Source organism: Leptinotarsa decemlineata, unplaced genomic scaffold (assembly GCF_025532065.1).
Source record: "Leptinotarsa decemlineata unplaced genomic scaffold, Ldec_3_MD MMD2_tig00003335_RagTag_RagTag, whole genome shotgun sequence".
NCBI classification, from domain to species: domain Eukaryota; kingdom Metazoa; phylum Arthropoda; class Insecta; order Coleoptera; family Chrysomelidae; genus Leptinotarsa; species Leptinotarsa decemlineata.
The window spans coordinates 6806507-6825987 of NW_027412587.1; the positions used below are offsets into that span (position 1 = coordinate 6806507).

A 19481-nucleotide genomic window follows, 5' to 3' on the forward strand; every position below is an offset into this window, starting at 1 on the left:
TATGAACTGATCAGAACAACCTAATGATGTGACGTTTCTGAATGTACTGACATCGACTCGGCATGTGATTTATTATATCAAAAATTACACAGAATCTTCTCCCAAACAGTTCCACTGAGAACATTGAAGACACGTAATTTTCCCTCATGGTTCGACGCCGACATTATCAGCCATATAAAGAAAAAGGAATTAGCATATAGAAACTATAAGAAATATAAAACAGAATTTTATCAAAATCAATTCTCGGATCTGAAAAAAACTGTCAAAACTAAAATAAAAGCAGCATATAGTCAATTTACAAACTTATCTGGAAATAATATTTTATCTGACAGCCCGACTTTCTGGTCTTTCATACACAGTAAAAAAGGTCATTCGCGTATACCGGGTATAATGAAACTTGTTGATAAGGTATTTGATAAGCCTGGGGATATTGTCAATGGATTCGCCAAGTATTTCAGAAGTGTATATTTGGTTTCGAACGAGAATATGCTTCGTGAAAATGCTCATGATTCTGATTTAGATGCATTAAACATCCCTGCCTTCTCTAAAATCGATATTATTACTGCTTCAAAAAAATTAAGAAATAAACTCACCGCAGGCGTTGACAATGTTCCTAGTCTTATGATAAAGGACTGTATCGACGTTCTCTCCATACCTCTAATAGGCATATTCAACTTGATTTAATCAACTTGTGCCTTCTCTCAGCAGTAGAAAACGACTCGAATTTGTCCGATATTAAAAAAAGGCGACTCTAGCGATATCACTAACTAGAGGGCGATTTCAATTTTATGTAACTTTTCTAAACTCTTCGAGATATGTGTGCAAAATGTTATGTACTCCCATATTCAAAAAGTTATTTCTCCTACTCAGCATGGTTTCGTACAACAAAGATCATGTATGACAAATCTTGCATGTTTAAATCAATATCTCTGTACGTACCTGGACAAGCAAAAACAAGTCGATGTTGTTCATTTAGACTCTCAAAGAGCCTTCGATCAAATAGACCATTACGTTCTTCTCAGCAAATTGACAAAATTGGGACTCTTTAACCAACTGCTCACTCTAAATGAATCATATCTAATCAAAAGAAAACATTTCGTCGAATATGAATCTTTCAAATCGGCCCAGTACGTAGTTACATCTGGGGTACCACAAGGTACCTAAGTAGGTAGCCTACTATTTGCAGACGACCTGAAGCTATATTATAAAATCGACGACTGCCAACGTGTACAACATGAATTAGATGTAATCAAACTTTGGTGTAATGATAATCGTCTACAACTGAACGTATCCAAATGTAAAATAATATCATTTACAACAAAAAAGCGAACTTTAATGTACGATTATTCAATCAACAAATCTACAATCAACCGCGTACATGAGATGAAAGATATTGGTATAATATACGACAGTAAATTAACATTTACAACACATATAAGGAATATGACTGCTGATGCAAATAGGATGCTTGGATTCATTTACAGAAATGGCAAGGACTTCAAAAGTATTGCTACATTAAAATTATTACATTTTGCGTATGCCAGATCTAAGTTGGAGTATGGCTCTTTGTTATGGAATCCGGTTTATGACTACCAAAAAACATCAATTGAGAGCGTACAAAGGAAGTTCCTAAAATACTTATGCCTAAAAGTTGAAGGTCAATACCCCACGAGAGACATCGATCATTTTGTTGGCACGATTTGATATGACATCTTTGGAAAATAGGAGAGTTATCCTTGGTATAAAATTCCTGCATAAATTACTCAACAACAATATTGACAGTACGGTTCTTTCTCAGTACCAAGAAGTGAAGGTCGATACAATCTGAAATGCTATTGCGAAGCATCACGCACAAATATTATGCTACGATCACCATTGAATTTTATGTGCAGTAGCTTCAATAAAATCTGTGAACACTGCGATATTCATTTCGACTCTCTGAACGCCTTGGTATCTTGTATCCATAATCGCTTGTAATAATACAATAAATAACTTTTGTGTCAGTACTGTAAAATTGTAACTTGTAACATTGTTTTTGTGTTATATACTCAATTTTTCATTCCTCTTTGTAATTCTACTTATACGAATATTTTATGTATACTTCGTTTTATCATTTACTTTTATACATTTCTATATTCCATTATTTTTAATATTTATTCCATATATACTCTGTAATAATAGCATTTCCTGTAACTGAGTACTCCTGTTGAAATAAATCGCCTCTATTTTTCTTGACATTCAATTTCCAACAGGGTTATTAGTTAAATAAATCTTAGTCTGAGTTTTTCTCCGTGTTTGATCAAATAGATTTGAATATCTACTAAAATAAAACATGTACACTTTGTTATACATCAGTTTATTCGATATTCGATAATAACTAACGGTATTATCACAATAAAACATCTATCAACAATAAATATGTTCCATTTATAATGATATGTATCAGTTCATAAGTGCGGTCTATAAATTTTTCTGAAAGTTTATGTATAGTTCAACAGTTCGAGGCGAACAACAAACAACACTAATTAAAATCAAAAATGTATCTATATCATATAAAACATCTAAGCGTTGATTATCACAGAACAACTAGGAAATTAATACTTGATGTGAATTGATGTACAGGGTGTCCTAGATTCGGGTCGAGATTGTACGATATCTGGATTGTTTATTCATAAGAAAATATCATAACAATAACAATAAAACGAATTTCATTTGTGCATTGAGAGAAATGTACTTGTACAGCTGAATCAAATGAAGTCAATCAGAGTTTTCTTGAATATTTCTTCCTCTCCGTGGAAAATGTTCTACTTGTCAGTAACTTGTCCTTGAGTTTAAGAGGCTGAAATCTGCCTCAGTTTTGAAAATTGGAAAAAATCCAATGATAATTGTAGTTTTTCTTTGGTTCGCTTCATTTCTAAACGTCCTCAACATATGTGAAAGGGGTTTTGAAATGTAAAATATTTCAATGTTCAACCTCCTTTCCTTGATGTAATTTTGGAGCAGTCGTCAGTTCATTTCGATATAAATATTATTCGAAAAAAACAAATAGTAGCAGATACCTACACTACACATCGAGTGTTGAACGGGGTGTTATGAATTATTTCCATAACGGACCAAAAAAATATTCAATGAAGCTCCAAGTTTTGGTGAAGAAATGTGATTGATGAAATATATTCTGAAAGAGAGCTCTTATTCAGTGTAGTCCATAGATCCAATAACAAATATAATAGACAATAAGCAGTCCAGGTAAAAACCCAATGACTACAAACATAACCATCAATTTAACAACCATCATCTCATCAACTTCCGACTCAGCAACCAACACCTCCAACTAACGTTATACCTACGTCAAGTTCATTATAAATGTGCGTGAGAGTAAATGTCGAATCAAAATCACGAATAGACAATTGACATTCTCAGATTACAGTTCGAAATTAGACGGTGAACATCGAGTCTAGTGAAACAAGACAAGAATGATGACCAATGATGCATGATGAATATTTTTGTATTAGCTCCGGCAAGATGGTGCTGAGAACTGACTGGAACCTTGAAACAATCTAGTTCTATTGACTGGTCGATTTTTCTCAGTGTAGTTTGATATATGGAAGCATACCATCTATAAAAATTGGAATGTTCATTGATTATCGTTCAACAGAGACTCTCAAACAAAGAACACGCTGTACATGCAATGCTTATAACTACTCTCAGCCTTAAACTAGTAGTATGGACAAGATATACTGTGCGGGCATCACCATTAAGACACAGTGACTACAAACTTGGTTACACTAAGAAAAAAGTTTCTGTGATCCTTGGAGTACATTTTCCAAGCACATTCCACATTGAATACTTCGAGGACACTTTTGTGCTGGATAAATACACAAGCTTTCAGTTGAATTGACATTTGGTCGAACGTCATGAAAATTCACCTTCGCAGATGGTTATGACGTTGAAATTGGTGTGATTGAGACTCAGGTATAAATAAATCAATGCTGCCAGGATGAAATCAGCGAAGCCCTTCGTGCAAAATATGAAATATGGTTATTGATATAAACAAAATAGACGTGATTCAAATTTTATATTCTGGGCTTCCAAAATGTACCTTGACGAAAAATTACAAATGAATTTATTATTAACTATTCCACTAATAAAATGGGAATAAATTGATATGAATCCATATTTGTTCAGGACTACGTAAATTTAAAGCTTGTTTTCAGCAAAAAAAATATTTCATGAATATATGAGAATGAAATTACTTGGATGTCTTTTATACATACTTTGCAAGCTTCAATATGTTAAACAAATATTGTTAATGACTACATATATCATGATATTGCTAGTACACGAATCTTCTATTCTATATACAAAAACCATCAACCTAAAACCTACATAATGTGTGAGTACATTCATAAATATTAGGTGTAAATACTTAGTGAAGAAGCTATAATTTTGCATATATACATGAGCAGTTACCAAGTAGCGTATATTCATTTTTACACTTATATTCGATATTTGATATGTATGTTGATATGGATAATTCTATTCCATTGAATGGAATACACATCTGTAAAGAGTATATTCGTCAAAAAAACTTCATCGATATGAAGAAGATGATATTGAAAACTACTATGACTTTTATTAAATCTCTTTTTTTAGGGCTACCCCTAGTTGCCTTTCTGATGAATCGTTTTGGTCAATGAAACTGGCAAAAAATATTTGAATGTTGTCTTGCAGATAAAGTGACAAGGATATATTTCAAATGAAAATTAGGCGACAATTTGAACATCACTAATTAATTTTCTACTCAACAGGATGGTTCAGGAATCAACGGAGGATATCATTTATGTTTTTTGAAAACTATGACCTTCAAAAACTTTGTTTTTCAATTAAGACCCATATTGTTTGGCAGTTTTGCATATCACTCTATCATGGTTGTGAATCATTTTCAAATGAACGGTTTATTCTTTACTGAACACAAAATGAAATGAAGAGGATTGAAATATGGATGAAAATAATATTAGCTGATCTATTGCATGATGAAACTTTACATTACAACGTTTTTCATTTTTTAATATACCGCTATTTCGATTTAAAAATCACTATGACAATTGAAATTCATTCAAAACAATGAATAGAATTGAAAGGGATATATTTTTGGGAGAGAATAATTTTTGAGAAAAAAATGTTGGCTTTTTACTCCTCCATTTTCATACAAAAAAGTGAGAATCTTTCAAAGAAAGACAGGAAGCAATGAATAAACAGAAATACTGAAAAACAACCACAGTGAAACTGTTGCCCTCCACGAGAGCATAAAAAGGCATCCAATTTTCTTAAAAATGAAGTTGGAATTTGTTTGAAAGTGGAATATGACAAAATTCTAATATTGAAGTCAGAATTCAGCCAAAATATCGAGGTTGGGGTTGGAATCCAAAAAAATTGTCATTTCTAACTTGGAATTCTATTGAATTCAAACTTCAAACCAGGAATTTAGTGAATTTCATTCATATTTAATTTTTGCCCCTTCTACATTCATTCGCAGACCTTCAAACCTTCAATATACTCTCGAAACATTTCATTCTAGAATGCTTTCCTCTCGAAATTAATGGCACGCCGTTAAGAAGCAAGGGGCATTTGACTAACCAAAGCACACATGCTTATATTCACAATGCATCGCACGTTACCAAAATTTCCACGAATATTAACCTAAGTTGGCCTCGTCAGAAGCACTTGCATCGCATTCAAACTTTCTTCCAACGACTGCACGAATCTAGAAGTACTAGTAACTTCTGAAGACCAAAAAGCCGACAAACAAAATATTATACAATCAGATTTGGGGTTGTACGACGCCCCGTATCCATCATCTTCTACTGGGCCGTACCCCATGAAGCTGTCAGTATTAGTAGCGACCTGACTAGTCGTCAGAAGAAACTTATTAGCTATCCTATATGCGGAGTCTGTGAAAAGCTTCGGCAGTGGCGTGGAGGCGGTTGGAGAAGTTTCCCTTGCCGCTTCTCTTAAACCTAAGATATGTATGTCGATGCCTTGGCCTAGGATATTGTCGACCATCTCAGAAGTTTGGGCTGAGACCGCTTCATTCCAAAGGAGGATTTTTTTCTCGTCGCTGACTAGGTGGAATGTTACCTAGAAGGGATTTGAAATCTGCTTTGAAAAGAGGAATAAAAAATTGTGATATATTTATTCTAATAACAAATTAAATATAAGATACTGTACAAACATCAATTCAACTTAAGTTCATGGTATAGATTGTACCTAATGAAAATACTTTCACCATGCACACGAACGGTGACAAAACCGTCACCACCATCAAGGTATGTGTCTGTGATAATAATGAATATTTATTCATTGCTAAGAAATTATAATTCTTCATACAGAGAACGTATATAAGAAATATTTATATATGTTTAACTCCGAAGTTCAATAACAAAAACAAATAAATATGATAATGCAAATCAATAAAGCAAATAATTCTTCAACGCCACTTTTAATTTTACTATACGCGAAAAACGTTTGACTTCTCTCGGTAATTTATTATGGAAAATCATTCCTTTGGAATATTTAAATTTGATATTCTTCGTTAACAGATTTTTGCACTGTTTCGTTGGATGATCTTGCACACATCTATATTCTCTGAATTCCATAGTGAAATAATTTCCATTATTAACCCTTCGTTACCCCGGAAAAAAAATTACACTTGAATACCCAAGTGGGGTGTGACATACCCAATTTTGAAAAATCGACAGAATAATAAAAAAAGAAAGTTTTTGGCTTTCTACTACTCCATCTGATACAAAAAAAAGGATGAGAGAATCTTCCAAAGAAAGGAAGGAAGTAATCAATTTGAAACTCTATACATGAATGTGTAGATCATGCAAAGAAGTAACTTTCAGACACAAACTGAAAGAAAGTCCTCCTGAAACCCTCTACTTTCTTTCAGTTTGTGTCTGAAAGTTACTTCTTTGCATGATCTACACATTCCATGTATAGAGTTTCAGATTGATTACTTCCTTCCTTTCTTTGGAATATTCACCCATCAATTTTTTTTGTATCAGATGGAGTAGTAGAAAGCCAAAAACTTCCTTTCCCAAAAAATTTATCACTGCTAAAAATATAACCACTTCAATTTAATAAAAAAAGATTTATTTTGAAATCTCATATTCCGTTATGTGTTGGATTTCACATAAACAATAGCTCTATCTAAAGCAATGAAAAAAATACTGAAATAAAAACTTTTTCGTTAAATGAAAACACATGCACTTCTCATTTGATAAACAAATGGAAGAAAAAAAATCCAAAAAAAAAACTTATTCCAATAAATATGTATTTATTCATTGAATAATAGCATATTCTAATTGGAAAATATGGAATATGACATCTGAAAAAGAAATTAACATCATATTCTAGAGCGCAATTTTCGCAATATTTGTGCGCGTGTTCTAAACTTAGGTAGACATTGCAACGCTGACAAGAATATTTTGTTTGTCTGTCACGAGATCTGGGGCAGATATGGCATCTCCCAATCCTATTTTCGGTTCTCGCAGGTAGCTGAGGGGTTTCTCCAAAAATATGGAAATTCCTTTTTCGAATTTCTACTGGTATGCGAAGATTATTTTTTCTGATTTCTAAAGTGAGTTTGACTAAAGCAAATCCCAATTCTTGAAGATATTTTATACGCATTTTGATGGTATCTGTGGTATTTCATTTATAAATTATTTGACTATTTATACCAGCTGTATCTAAAACAGAATAAAAAATTCTCAACGGCCATCTTCTACAGTTTCGCGCAACGGAATAAGTACCTGACATTTCATCCACCGTATCAATGCCACCCTTTGTCAAATTATAAATCCTGTGGATTTATCTATTGCATCATCGTGGTGTAATGATCAAATCAATATAACATTTTTACCTCTTCTAGGTACAGATGAAACTAATGTGTTATACTTTTGAAATCCAAACATTGAAGAGCGTGGCTACCTATCTTTCATTTCTAAAAATTCTCGTGGAATTGCTTTTTTTTTCGAAGTATTCCTACAGCAGTGAGTTAATATTTGTCATGTAAATCGTTTATGATTTCCAGACTGATGTACCAATTGGTAAATGTATCTATTGTAGGGCATCACTAATCGAAATATTTCAATACCGGTTCCATCTGTTCTCCATATGTCTTTCATATGACGATGATTACTTCTGAAAACTCCTGCTAGGTATAAAATGCCAATCAGTGCTCTCATTTATATTGGATTCGTATCATCACAAGTATGCTTATCCTCATACATTTCTCTGCGCCTACCAATCATCAAATTTGTCCACTTGACAATATCGGCAATCATATCTTCATCGATAAAAGCTGCCAACATTCTATTGGGGTCTTGGCATTTTTGTGATAATATTCTCTGCTCTAGTTCGTATTCGTCATGTAGAACAATGTTTGTACCACTTAGTCACATTATTTTTTCCTGAAAAACGATTTCTATTCAAAAATATTTCAAATTATGCAATACATTTACTAATATCCTTGAAATAATTGGTACCATGAAAAATTTCAGATTGTTCAATAGCTAACTGAGTTTCAATATTTTCTGTGTCAGAATGATCACTATGAATACTCAAAGGGTCCAGTTCATTTTCAGACTCTGGTCCCACAGCATCAGAGCTACTATCTTCTTCACACTCTTTTCAAAGAGCTGCAAGACGCTGCTGTTCCTTTTCGTAGCTCGCCATCGCTCAAAATTATTGTGATGCGCTAATATATTAGATCATATTATTTATTCACGAAAAAAACAATCAAAAGCTGACGATACCCTTTCACAATTTTTACAACTCCAATACCACGGTGGGGTAAGTCACACCCCGAAACACTTTCAAGACTTCTAGACGCTCCGAAGATAGTACACCGACTGGATATTTGATGTGAATTCAAAGCTGAATGTGGGAAGTGAAGCTATAGGCAACTATGGTTACATACGTGCAATAATATGTATTGGGCTTCAGGATCACTGAACATATGGGTATGTCATACCCCACCGAGGTAACGAAGGGTTAATAATTTACTGCAGAAAAATGTGTACTCTCAATCAATAAATAGAAATAATGTAGGTATACGTTTTTGAATAGTAAAGATTTTCAGATGGTTCCGAGATACAAAAAAAATGCATTTTTCAACTTCATTTTGTAAACATCTTGATGATTCCAAATTTATGATTGAATTTGTGTTAGATGTTTGAAAAAATATATCATCTGATGAGCAGCCACACTCCGTCGCGTATGTATCATTCTTGGAGGAACCAATTGTTCCCAGTGACTCAAAACACTTCCCGAGAAAGTCTCTATGGAAGAAAGACAAATCTCTAACCTTTCTTCGATGTTCCAGGTTGCAAGTGTATGTTTGGGAGAAAGACTGATCTGAGCTTTATAAAACATTTAAAGTTGCTGAGGTATGTACAGTTTTCTGTTCGGAACAGTGTTCCAAGCTTTTGAGAAGCAGCCTTTGCAATTCCAGCGACTAGATTGTGCCAAGACATATGAGTGTCCATTTCAACCCCCAACAAACTCATCGAAGTAGAAAGCGAAATTGTTTGACCTGCCACTATTAAATCCGGTTCGAAGACATTTATCTTTTTGGGAAAAACCAATACCTGGATTTTTGTGGCATTGCATTGAACCTGGTTACTTTCACCCCAATTTGAAATCACTTCTAGATCCTCATTAAGATATGTAACATCCTGCTGCCGATGAAGATGTGCATCCACAGCCGATATCCTGGAATCCAAATGTAATGACTCTTGCTTTTTTTGCTTTTTCTTGCTTTTTCCCAATAAGTTGTTGATATACACTGAAAAGGGGAACACCAGCGTTGATAGTGAAAGTTTTCGAAAAATATCCATTGACGGCCACTTGCAGGAAACGTTTTTTCAGGAAACTGAAGAGCCATACACAAAAATGATCCGACAAGCCATAACATCGGAGTTCTTTCAGCAAACTATCATGCCACACACGGTTAGTGGCCTTGGAAATATCAAGTGCAACAGTTCCTGACTCCCCATGTTTCAAGATTGCGTTATTCCAAATATGGGTGACGTACGATAGAAGGTCGCTTGTTGCTTAATGGCTTTCATCATGCTTTTTGATAATACTGACAGCAATGCGACAGGTATAGTTATTTGGAAAAGTTTTCTTGCACTTTTAGGAATGGCCTGAATGCGAGCAATCTTCTAAGAAGAAGAAGAAGTCTGCAAAATACTGGTGCGAGTTCATTTGCGCACTTTTCAAGTACGATGACCAGACGCTTTGTTGATATTGAGCTGTTTCAAAATTCGCCTGACTAGACGCTCAAAAATTCCCATTGTGGAACTAATTCCGCGTCTTGACTTCAATCAGTAAGGAGTGTATAAAGGTTCAAATAATATTTCTTTTCTTGGAAACGTCCTTTGAATTATTTAGGTAGATATCGTGGTTTATTGAACGTAGGTTTACTTGCTGATGTGACCTGTTGAAATGGACCATACACACACAGAATTTGAGTAAAGTTTTTGAAGATCAAGATGTTGTTTTTTTCTCTTCAACTATTTCAGTCAGCATTCCCTCAAGTCAAAATAGACTATATTTTATGTGTATCCGTCTAGACACTTCAACATCTACAAGCAATGAATCTTGAGAATAGATGACTTCTTGCGTATCAATAGATTAAAAATACCATCATATTCTGGTGCAAGTGTATAAGGCACAAACATGATGAAAATATCAATATACCTAGAGTTCTTACCGGTTGTGAATCGAGCGAAAATCTACGCCATTAATTTATATGTAACATCACTCACTAAAAACTAATCAGCTTCGTTAAGAAGCTCATTTGGTTTGTTCAACTGAAAATATGTGTTTGCAGTGGCACAGTTTCTATGAAATAAAAATCTAACTATTGAAAACTCACCTTCTTACTTGCAAGATCATCTTCCTTGGGCTGCGACATCGCAGTTACCCATTCCAAAGCTTCTGGAGTGGCAGATCGAATACAGTCCACTCTGCCTAGGCGAAACCTCCTAGTGGAAGCGCTCTCATAGGTTGCAGTCAGTTTTCCATAAAGCCTATAATAGGCCAACTGCAAAGCCAACTGAATATACACATCAGGACTGACCTTGCATGACTTGATGAACTCTTTACCATACCCCATAAATCTGTACACCTGGAAGTCTAGATCTTTGATGAGGTTGTCTAAAACGTTTCCGGCTTCCTCTATCCTCTTTAGGTCGGTGGCTTCCAAAATCCACTCCATGCGTTCTGGAGGAGGTATGTGACTGTTGGAAGTCGCTGGTACATCGGAGTGAGCTGGAAGGGAGTCTGCGTGGTTCCAGAGCTTTTCGACGAGTTGGATGACGGCCACTCCTTCTGCATTAGAGTGTTCATAGCACAGGCCACAAGCTCCATCTCCAGAGATGATGAGCTGGATGGTTTTGTCGAACCATCGGTTGGCTGAGTTGTGGATTGTTCCGCCTCCATGAAGCATTTGATGTGCTAAGTTCGTCTCGTCTCTGGGACCGGCTGTGTGTCCTTTTCCCCCTTGCAATTGAAATTTGGAGATTATTCACTTGTTCAATAAAAGAAACTCAGAACATATTTCGATTTGTATACAGGATGGCTCAATGAAAATTGGACGATGCCGATTTCTTATAATCTGCGTTTACGAAAAAAATCGTTTTAACCTATCCACATTTTGAAAATGGCCATGACATCCCTCCTTATGCAGTAGTTATTTTCAATGAAAGACAAAGGACGAATCCCGTTCGGTGGTCGATGTCTAAGCTTGGCTTTTCAACGGACTGCCTTGGGTAGCCGCGTTTGTCTTCGAAATTGGTGGATTGAGTTTTCTGTCGATTCCATAGATGTCGTAAGGAGATATGTCATCGCCGTTTACCACTCAAGTTCATCCTTTATAGACTGTTGGTTTCAATAATGCATTTGAAATCTTTTGGAGGTGAAAATAGCGTTGAATCACGAATGTTGTGGTGTCAACTAGTTGCTTGCAGAAAATGGCAGATAATGGATTCGCTCAGAGGTCGATTAGATCGTCACTATTTTTTTTTCAGTAATTTTTTTTCCAATTGGAACATAAATTGTGAATGACTTTCAAAGGATAATATTTTTTTTAAGCAATGAACATCGTACATATGGGTTGAGTGATAATCTTCAAGGAAGCATATATATATATATATATATATATATATATATATATATATATATATATATATATATATATATATATATATATATATATATATGAAATCTGAAGCTTTCACGGATAGGAATATGCTGAACTGGTTTTTCCGGGTATATGATCCGTGTATGATCATATATGATCATATACCCGGAAAAACCAGTTCAGCATATTCCTATCCGTGAAAGCTTCAGATTTCATATTCGATACCTTAACGGGGAGATGAGGTCAACTAAGAAGAAGAAGAACTCAGGTAAAACTCAACAACATTTAAATAGTAGGTAGTAGAGGGTTTATGGACTACTCTACCTCTGAACACGTAACGAATACCATTTTACCATTATAGTAAGAAGTGAGTTGAGCAAGGTCAACAAAACTTCTGAACACGTAACAGCACACCTTGATAATGACAAATGAGATTTTGTCGAAACGTCGGTGAAATTAGAGATAATATCACATACACGGATCATATACCCGGAAAAACCAGTTCAGCATATATATATATATATATATATATATATATATATATATATATATATATATAGATTTTATCGAGTGTGCATGATATAAATCAAAAATTAAACAATTTGTGGACACAACACTCAAAAAAGGGGGCAAACCGCGGACACGTGTTTCTGGCTATTGGCCTCATCAGCGCGGTGCAGCCAAGTGTAAAGATGGGAAACACTTGTTTGCCGAAATCAGGAAACAACATAAACGCACGGAATCACGCATTTGTGGTTCCAGTTAGAAGACCTAGAATTCCCAGGCTACATCTAACATGACCACGGAGGCAGCTATAGCTACCTGCGTGACATCCGGGTCCAGGATAAAAATGTGCGGTTGGCTCCTGTTGTTGACTCCGTGCGTTTATGTTGTTTCCTGATTTCGGCAAACAAGTGTTTCCCATCTTTACACTTGGCTGCACCGCGCTGATGAGGCCAATAGCCAGAAACACGTGTCCGCGGTTTGCCCCCTTTTTTGAGTGTTGTGTCCACAAATTGTTTAATTTTTGATATATATATATATATATATATATATATATATATATATATATATATATATATATATATATATATATATATATATATATATATATATATATAGTATTCCAATATCATATTCTGACACAAATATTCGTCCTCATAGGTTTGTTTAAAAAAATAGTATCTTTCTATCCAGACAGGGACAATAAAAAAATTTCAGATCGCGACCATCAATGAATGAAGGAAGCAAAGGAGCATATTGTGATGTTTCATGCCGCAGTAGAAGACGAAATGTTTGATATCATTCGACCACGCCTACCACCCCGGATTTTGTTCTCTCTTATTGTTTCATGTTTGACACCCCATGACACCCTAATTCACTGAACTGAGTTACTATTTGTTATCATAAAGTTATTAGGTTTTCCCAAACAGTAGTAAGCTGCTTTGTTTCAAGAACCTTCTGATCAACATCAACGGTTCTGAAGTTATTCGTTGTGATGTGTCTGCATTGGGTTCAAAATCTGGGACCCATACTTGCTAGTTCAATCAATCTTCTGTTCATATTTGGAAAGGTGATGCCAAATCCATCATTAAAGAATGAATTCGAAATTGAGGTATCGTACAAGTCGAGTAAATAGTTGAAAAGATTTACAAGTAACATAGATCTATTACTTCTCTGACTCTTTGGAAACATTGATAGTGTACAAGCATATTAGCAAATGATGTTACAGAAAAAAGAAGACTTTAAGGATTCAATCAATTTATTTCTCACCTCTTTGTAATCTGCAGTTGAAATTGGTAGGTAAGCCTTCGTCCAAGCAAACTACAAGCAACGATTTTGTAATTAGGTCCAGATTTCTCGCATTTTGTTCCTCTTTCATGAGATCTTCACGAGCTTCCGCCCAAAGTGCCCTTTTCCATCCTGTTAGAAGACCGACTGGAGGAGGGCTCGAGAGACAAGGTGCATCGTCCAGGATGTAAAGCATTTGGGAGCATATTTCGTCTTCTGTTAATCGACCTCTGTCGCCTGGAAAATGTATATTTTGAAATTGAAATATTGTAGAATTCTAGAATATTCAAGATGATATTTTTTTGTAATACTTCCTTCTACTGTTTTTTGTACAGCTGAACATTTTCTTTGAAGAAGATTCAAATTATGACGAATGAAAGAAAACAGTGTAATGAATGAAAAAGGTATAATGGATTCATATGAGTTGATCTGGCAGGCTATTTTTTTCGTCTCCATCGATCACTTACTAACTTGTAAAACGAATAAAGTGAAGGTGCGGAGGTTCTATTTTGCTAAAGACAATATGATCTTAATAATGCAGTTCATTGTATGATTTTCAATATATAGTGAAAATCATAAAATAAACTATATATGGATTTTCATCAAGAATCAGCCAGGTCTATTATTTTTTATATTTCATTCGGTATTGGATTGACTATATATTTGTATCAGAGGTGTGGGAGTTCTGAAAAAACAGGAGAAACTATGAAAGGCAAGATATATTTGTAAGAAAAACTTATGTATTTACTTGTGGATCTGAAGTATATTTTGTAGCCTCTAGTAGATCATAGATCAGTACAATGATCAAGCAATTTTTCATATCCAATCATTGTCACCCGACATCTGCCACCTGTCCACTTTCACTGTAGTTTTTTTTCTATGAATTATAAAGAAGGAGAGACAAAGTACGTAAATATCTATTGACGTAAAAATGTTGTATCAAATTATTCGAATTATAAGGAAAAATCTTGTTTTGACAAAAACTCATTGAAAAATGGAAAGTTAACACATTAGGGAAACCTTTTGATGGCTTTCTTACTTATGAAGAAGTTTCGTATATCATCAACCCTGGGTAAATTCCATATGGATAAATAGCAAATTCTTCGTCTTGAACAATACAAAGGGTCAAGATTGATGAAAGGTTGAGTAAATATTATATTTTTCTTCCCATGGTACTATCCAACTATAGATATTCAAGAGATCGCGTATTTAAAAAAAATGTTTAATGTCTAAACAGGAATAAATCCCAATAACAAGACATATCAATATTATTATCAAGCATGTTACAGTTTATATCTGCCTATATACACACAATTCACATACATATATACATACATACATACACATATACATATACATGAATACAATACTAATTTATCAACTAGAAACACTAGAAACACCTGAAGCAAGTAAACAAAAAATAAAATAAAGTAAACATTTAGGAGAATTGAGCATAAAATTTGTTGGAACACTTGGTGTGCAGCAAGCTAGGAGAGTAATTGAAAAAAAAACCTCAAGTCAGATATAGAGCTAACAAGTAAAAATATAGTTCAAGTGTATTACAAAAAAAAACAGCAGTAATACAGTAGTAGAATAACTTTCAATTTGGGCTCATGTATTTTGACTAGAGTGTAAAAGTTTCTTAACCTGGTTCTTAACTTGACCAATAGGTTTATAATGTCGAAATTTTCACAGAGTTGATTGTAAAGTTTGCTCATTGCAACAACTGGTGACTTGAGTAATATGTATGTTCTAGAATTTGGTAGATAAAAAGTCAGTTCATTTCTAGAATTGATTCGTAAAACATGAAAGTTGAAGTGGGAGAGTAGTTCGGGACAGTCAATCAGATTATTTACTAGTTTATAAATGAAAATTATAGAGTAGTAGGTTCTTCGTTCTTCGCACTGTATATTCATGATATAATTCATATAAAAAATAGTTATAAAATATAATTTCCATTTTATCTCCCAATCTAAGAGATATCTAAGAATGATATTAGATATCACTGAAAACATATAAAAAATATATTCAATATTGTTATATTCAACTCCGGCTAAATACCTTACATGTTTGTTTTGAGGTGGTTTTTTGGTTGTCGCTTATATGTGACTTCATTGTAATTTCAGTTTTTTGCTTAGTAAAATTGTTCTTTTAGCTAACCTCTATAATTTTTTTACAGATTCTTTCAGGGATTTCAAATCAGTTTATATCATATTAGTCAATGGAAGTCCGAACTGATGAAATAACCCTAAATGTATTAAAAAAAAGTAACAATCCTAACCCGCCTGCACAGGAACACAGTACAGCTGACTCCTGCATATCACCACAACATGTTCAGACACCTGCCCTCCACCTCTCATATCAGCACCGACGTACTGCGAATCCCTTTTCTTTCCAGGCAGCCTAGACGCTTCCAGAATTCTGTAGTACTGTGCCATACACAGCAGTTGTCCAGGCTCTCTAGATGTCGCTCGTTCCTGAGGAAGAGCTTTGCGATTGAGGATGTCTTTGTGGTCGAGAGCGGCATCTATCAGCCTTGCCGCGAACCGAGCCACGTCAAGGATTGTGGTGAACTTTCTGGGTGCGAATACCATGCCGGGGTTGGAGTTGATGGGAATGGGTTCTCGGAAATTGAAATACATGTCATTGAGCCAGTATTCGTAAGCCTGAAAGAGAGAAAATGTATTGCAATTGGGAATTCTCAAATTGATATTTCACTTGTTAAAATGAAGAGCATATATGTTTGATAATATAATATAGGATAGAGAAAATAACTTTCGTCTAATTTCTACTACGATTTTTATTTTTTATTTCAAGTGAACTGGGACATTTTGACAAATAACTCCTTAAATATACCTGCACTAGGTACCTGAAATAATAAAATATTACCTCAATGAACAATAACTTATCTGAAAAACCGAAACAATAATTATTCAACACCTATAACATATCAAAATTACTAACTACTTGTGGGTTGCTCCAGATACAACTGGATCCTAACTTCTTGTCAAAATTCACGTATTCAAAAGAGCTACATGGTTCTAGTTGGTCATTGAGGGTTTTGAAATTGGGGTTTTTATGCAATTTATTTATTTTCAATGCTTCCACCAAATTCATCTCCTTTCATTCATTACACGTATGGAGAATTTTCATGTTTCCCTTGTGCATTGTGTGGTTTAAATATTACTGGAGTTTTTTCCAATACCAAACCGTTAGTTTAACACCTCGACACGTGTTTCGATCACCAAGTGATCATCGTCAAGAGGTAGATGATTACCTGATGATCGGAACACGTGTCGAGGTGTTAAAATAATGGTTTGGTGTTGGAATAAAACTCCAGTAATATTCATTACTACACCAAAGGTTCCAAACAGTGCATCGAAAGTACATTGTGTGGTTTGCTGCTCACGGCACCTTGTGTTGAAATTTCTGCCTGTCTAGCTTGTATGAGCTGCTGAACAGTCACTACATTCTAGTATATATATGCGCGATTTTTTCCACTTATCCCTTTTGAGTTTTGCGTTGAATAACGTGTTTCCTGAATTATTCTTGATAGTCAATGTTATAATTATTTTTAATTTTGGAAAATCATTTTTTATGTTTTCGGAGAGCTTTCCCGAATAGCTCATGCTAGCATATTTCTCAGCTTTTTGAGTTCTTCTAGAAAACACGAGTATCTAGAATAATGCCTTTTCACAGAAACGCATTTCGTTCTAGTTTAGATATGTGGATGATATTGTCCTGGATTTTGACGGCACAAAGAGACACATTGATCATGTCCTGAGTTTCCTCAACACTCTGGACGATAAGCTAAATTTCACGGTCGAAACTGAACAAATCAACAGCATTAACTTTCTCGATCTCACTATCATGAAAATTAAAATTATATTTCAGTTCAACGTATATAGAAAAAAAACTTTTACGGACTGTATAATCCCCTTGGATTCTTTCAGTCCATTATCAAATGAATTATATTATTATGTATAATTATATGTAAAATGATACATAGAGCATTCATGATTTCGTCATCAGAGATGGCTTTTCAAGAGAAAATGAAGATCATGAAGCATAGAACGTGTCTTCAGGCGCCTGTAAGCCTACTACATCCGTCAAAATAACGCAGCCTCACGAGTGATTTTCCACCATCTTAGGCTGGAGACATACCTCGCGATTTCCGAGTGGTTTCTTCCAGCGCGGTTTCCGAGTAGAAATTGGTGAGAAAAATCGCTACAGTGAGTACCTGACAGTGTTAGCGATTTCCTGTCAGTCCTAATTTCTGACTGGAAGCGGAATATCCTCTTGTCATACTACAGTATCGTTCGCGCCTTCAAAGCCACCAATGTGAAATCTGCTGCTGCTGCGATATTTCACCATCAAAAGGCGCTCTTGCTGGAAGACGCCACCCACAAGGTACGACATGCAGCCGTACCACCGAAAGATTAACCAGGAAGAAAGTTTTTCTGCTTTATATAAAAAAATCAGAGAATATGCAGACTTCTTTTTACCTGTTACCGAATATTCATAAAGTCGTTCGATGAACTTGTGGCAATTGTTCGATCTTTACTACAGAAAGATTGCACCAGAAGGATATCTATCAGCGTTGAAGAGAGGCTTAATGTTACATTGGGGTTAGTGCAAGTTTATAAAATATTGTATTGATCACATATTTCCTCTATCAAGAGACATGACCAACACATATCTTGAGAAAACCTTGAAAATACATGAAATCAAAATATACATTTGTAGTACGTACTCGCTTTTGTTCCACAAACAAGTTTTCACTTCCATGCTCGAATCGCAACTGAAATACCGAGCGGAAATAGCCAACACTGTTGGGTTCCATTCGTTTACCTTAGTTTTCCCTCTACTTGGTCGCCCTTGCCCTCCGATTGTCGCTCGGAATCCGACGACCGGTCGGCTGTATGAAATTGCCGCTGTTAAAAATCGCAAACACTGTGATGTTCCATTTGAATGCTGGGGTTAGTATAAAAATAAAAAACTCCTCGGAAACCGCGCTGGAAAAAACCGCTGGGATATCATGAAGTATGTCACCGGCCTTAGACAAAATAATGATATGGCCTTGAATTCTGTGTGATTTTGAATTCGTTGTAGGAAATAAGAAGCGCTGAATTTATTTTAACTATTCATTCCCTACCCTTACGCTGATACGAGCTAATGAAGCTTATGTAGTTCTTCTAGACCATGAGAGTAATACGATATTCGTTGTGGGGTGTTCAGTTTTGGATGGGACAAATATTGTCCGGATAAAAAACGAATAAAATGTCGATATTTTATTTTAAAACGCGACTGTTGGTATTACTCTGGTATTTTAAAATCATACCGGCTTGCCGCACCATGACGAAAATCTTAGCAGGTTAAATTCTCAAGTGAGATGATTTCCTTAGAAGTACACGATAGTTGTCATCACGATTTCATTGATGTTTGGATGATAAAATTGAACTGTTTTTTCTGAAAGACA

At 34.9% G+C, this 19481-nt stretch overlaps 1 protein-coding gene across 1 annotated transcript; it reads right to left on the reverse strand.

Moving 5' to 3' along the window:
• Window positions 1–2347: 2347 nt before the first annotated feature.
• ChAT (Choline acetyltransferase) lies at window positions 2348–18797 on the reverse strand. Its single transcript, XM_074178034.1, has 5 exons — window positions 18756–18797; window positions 16284–16668; window positions 13985–14239; window positions 10946–11571; window positions 2348–6138 (listed from the first exon to the last, which is right to left on the reverse strand). The coding sequence occupies exons 2-5, from the start codon at window positions 16642–16644 to the stop codon at window positions 5701–5703; spliced, it is 1680 nt and encodes a 559-aa protein (XP_074034135.1). The 5' UTR covers window positions 16645–16668; window positions 18756–18797; the 3' UTR covers window positions 2348–5700.
• Window positions 18798–19481: the final 684 nt, after the last annotated feature.

What these genes read in the sequence shown, in the direction of transcription:
- ChAT (XM_074178034.1), bottom strand. Translation starts at nt 16,644, where the DNA reads ATGTATTTCAATTTCCGAGAACCCATTCCCATCAACTCCAACCCCGGC. An exon ending in CTGTGTTCCTGTGCAGGCGG is followed by an intron (nt 14,240 to 16,283) that starts GTTAGGATTGTT and finishes TACATTTTCCAG; the next exon opens with GCGACAGAGGTCGATTAACA. An exon ending in CAACTGCAGATTACAAAGAG is followed by an intron (nt 11,572 to 13,984) that starts GTGAGAAATAAA and finishes TTCAATTGCAAG; the next exon opens with GGGGAAAAGGACACACAGCC.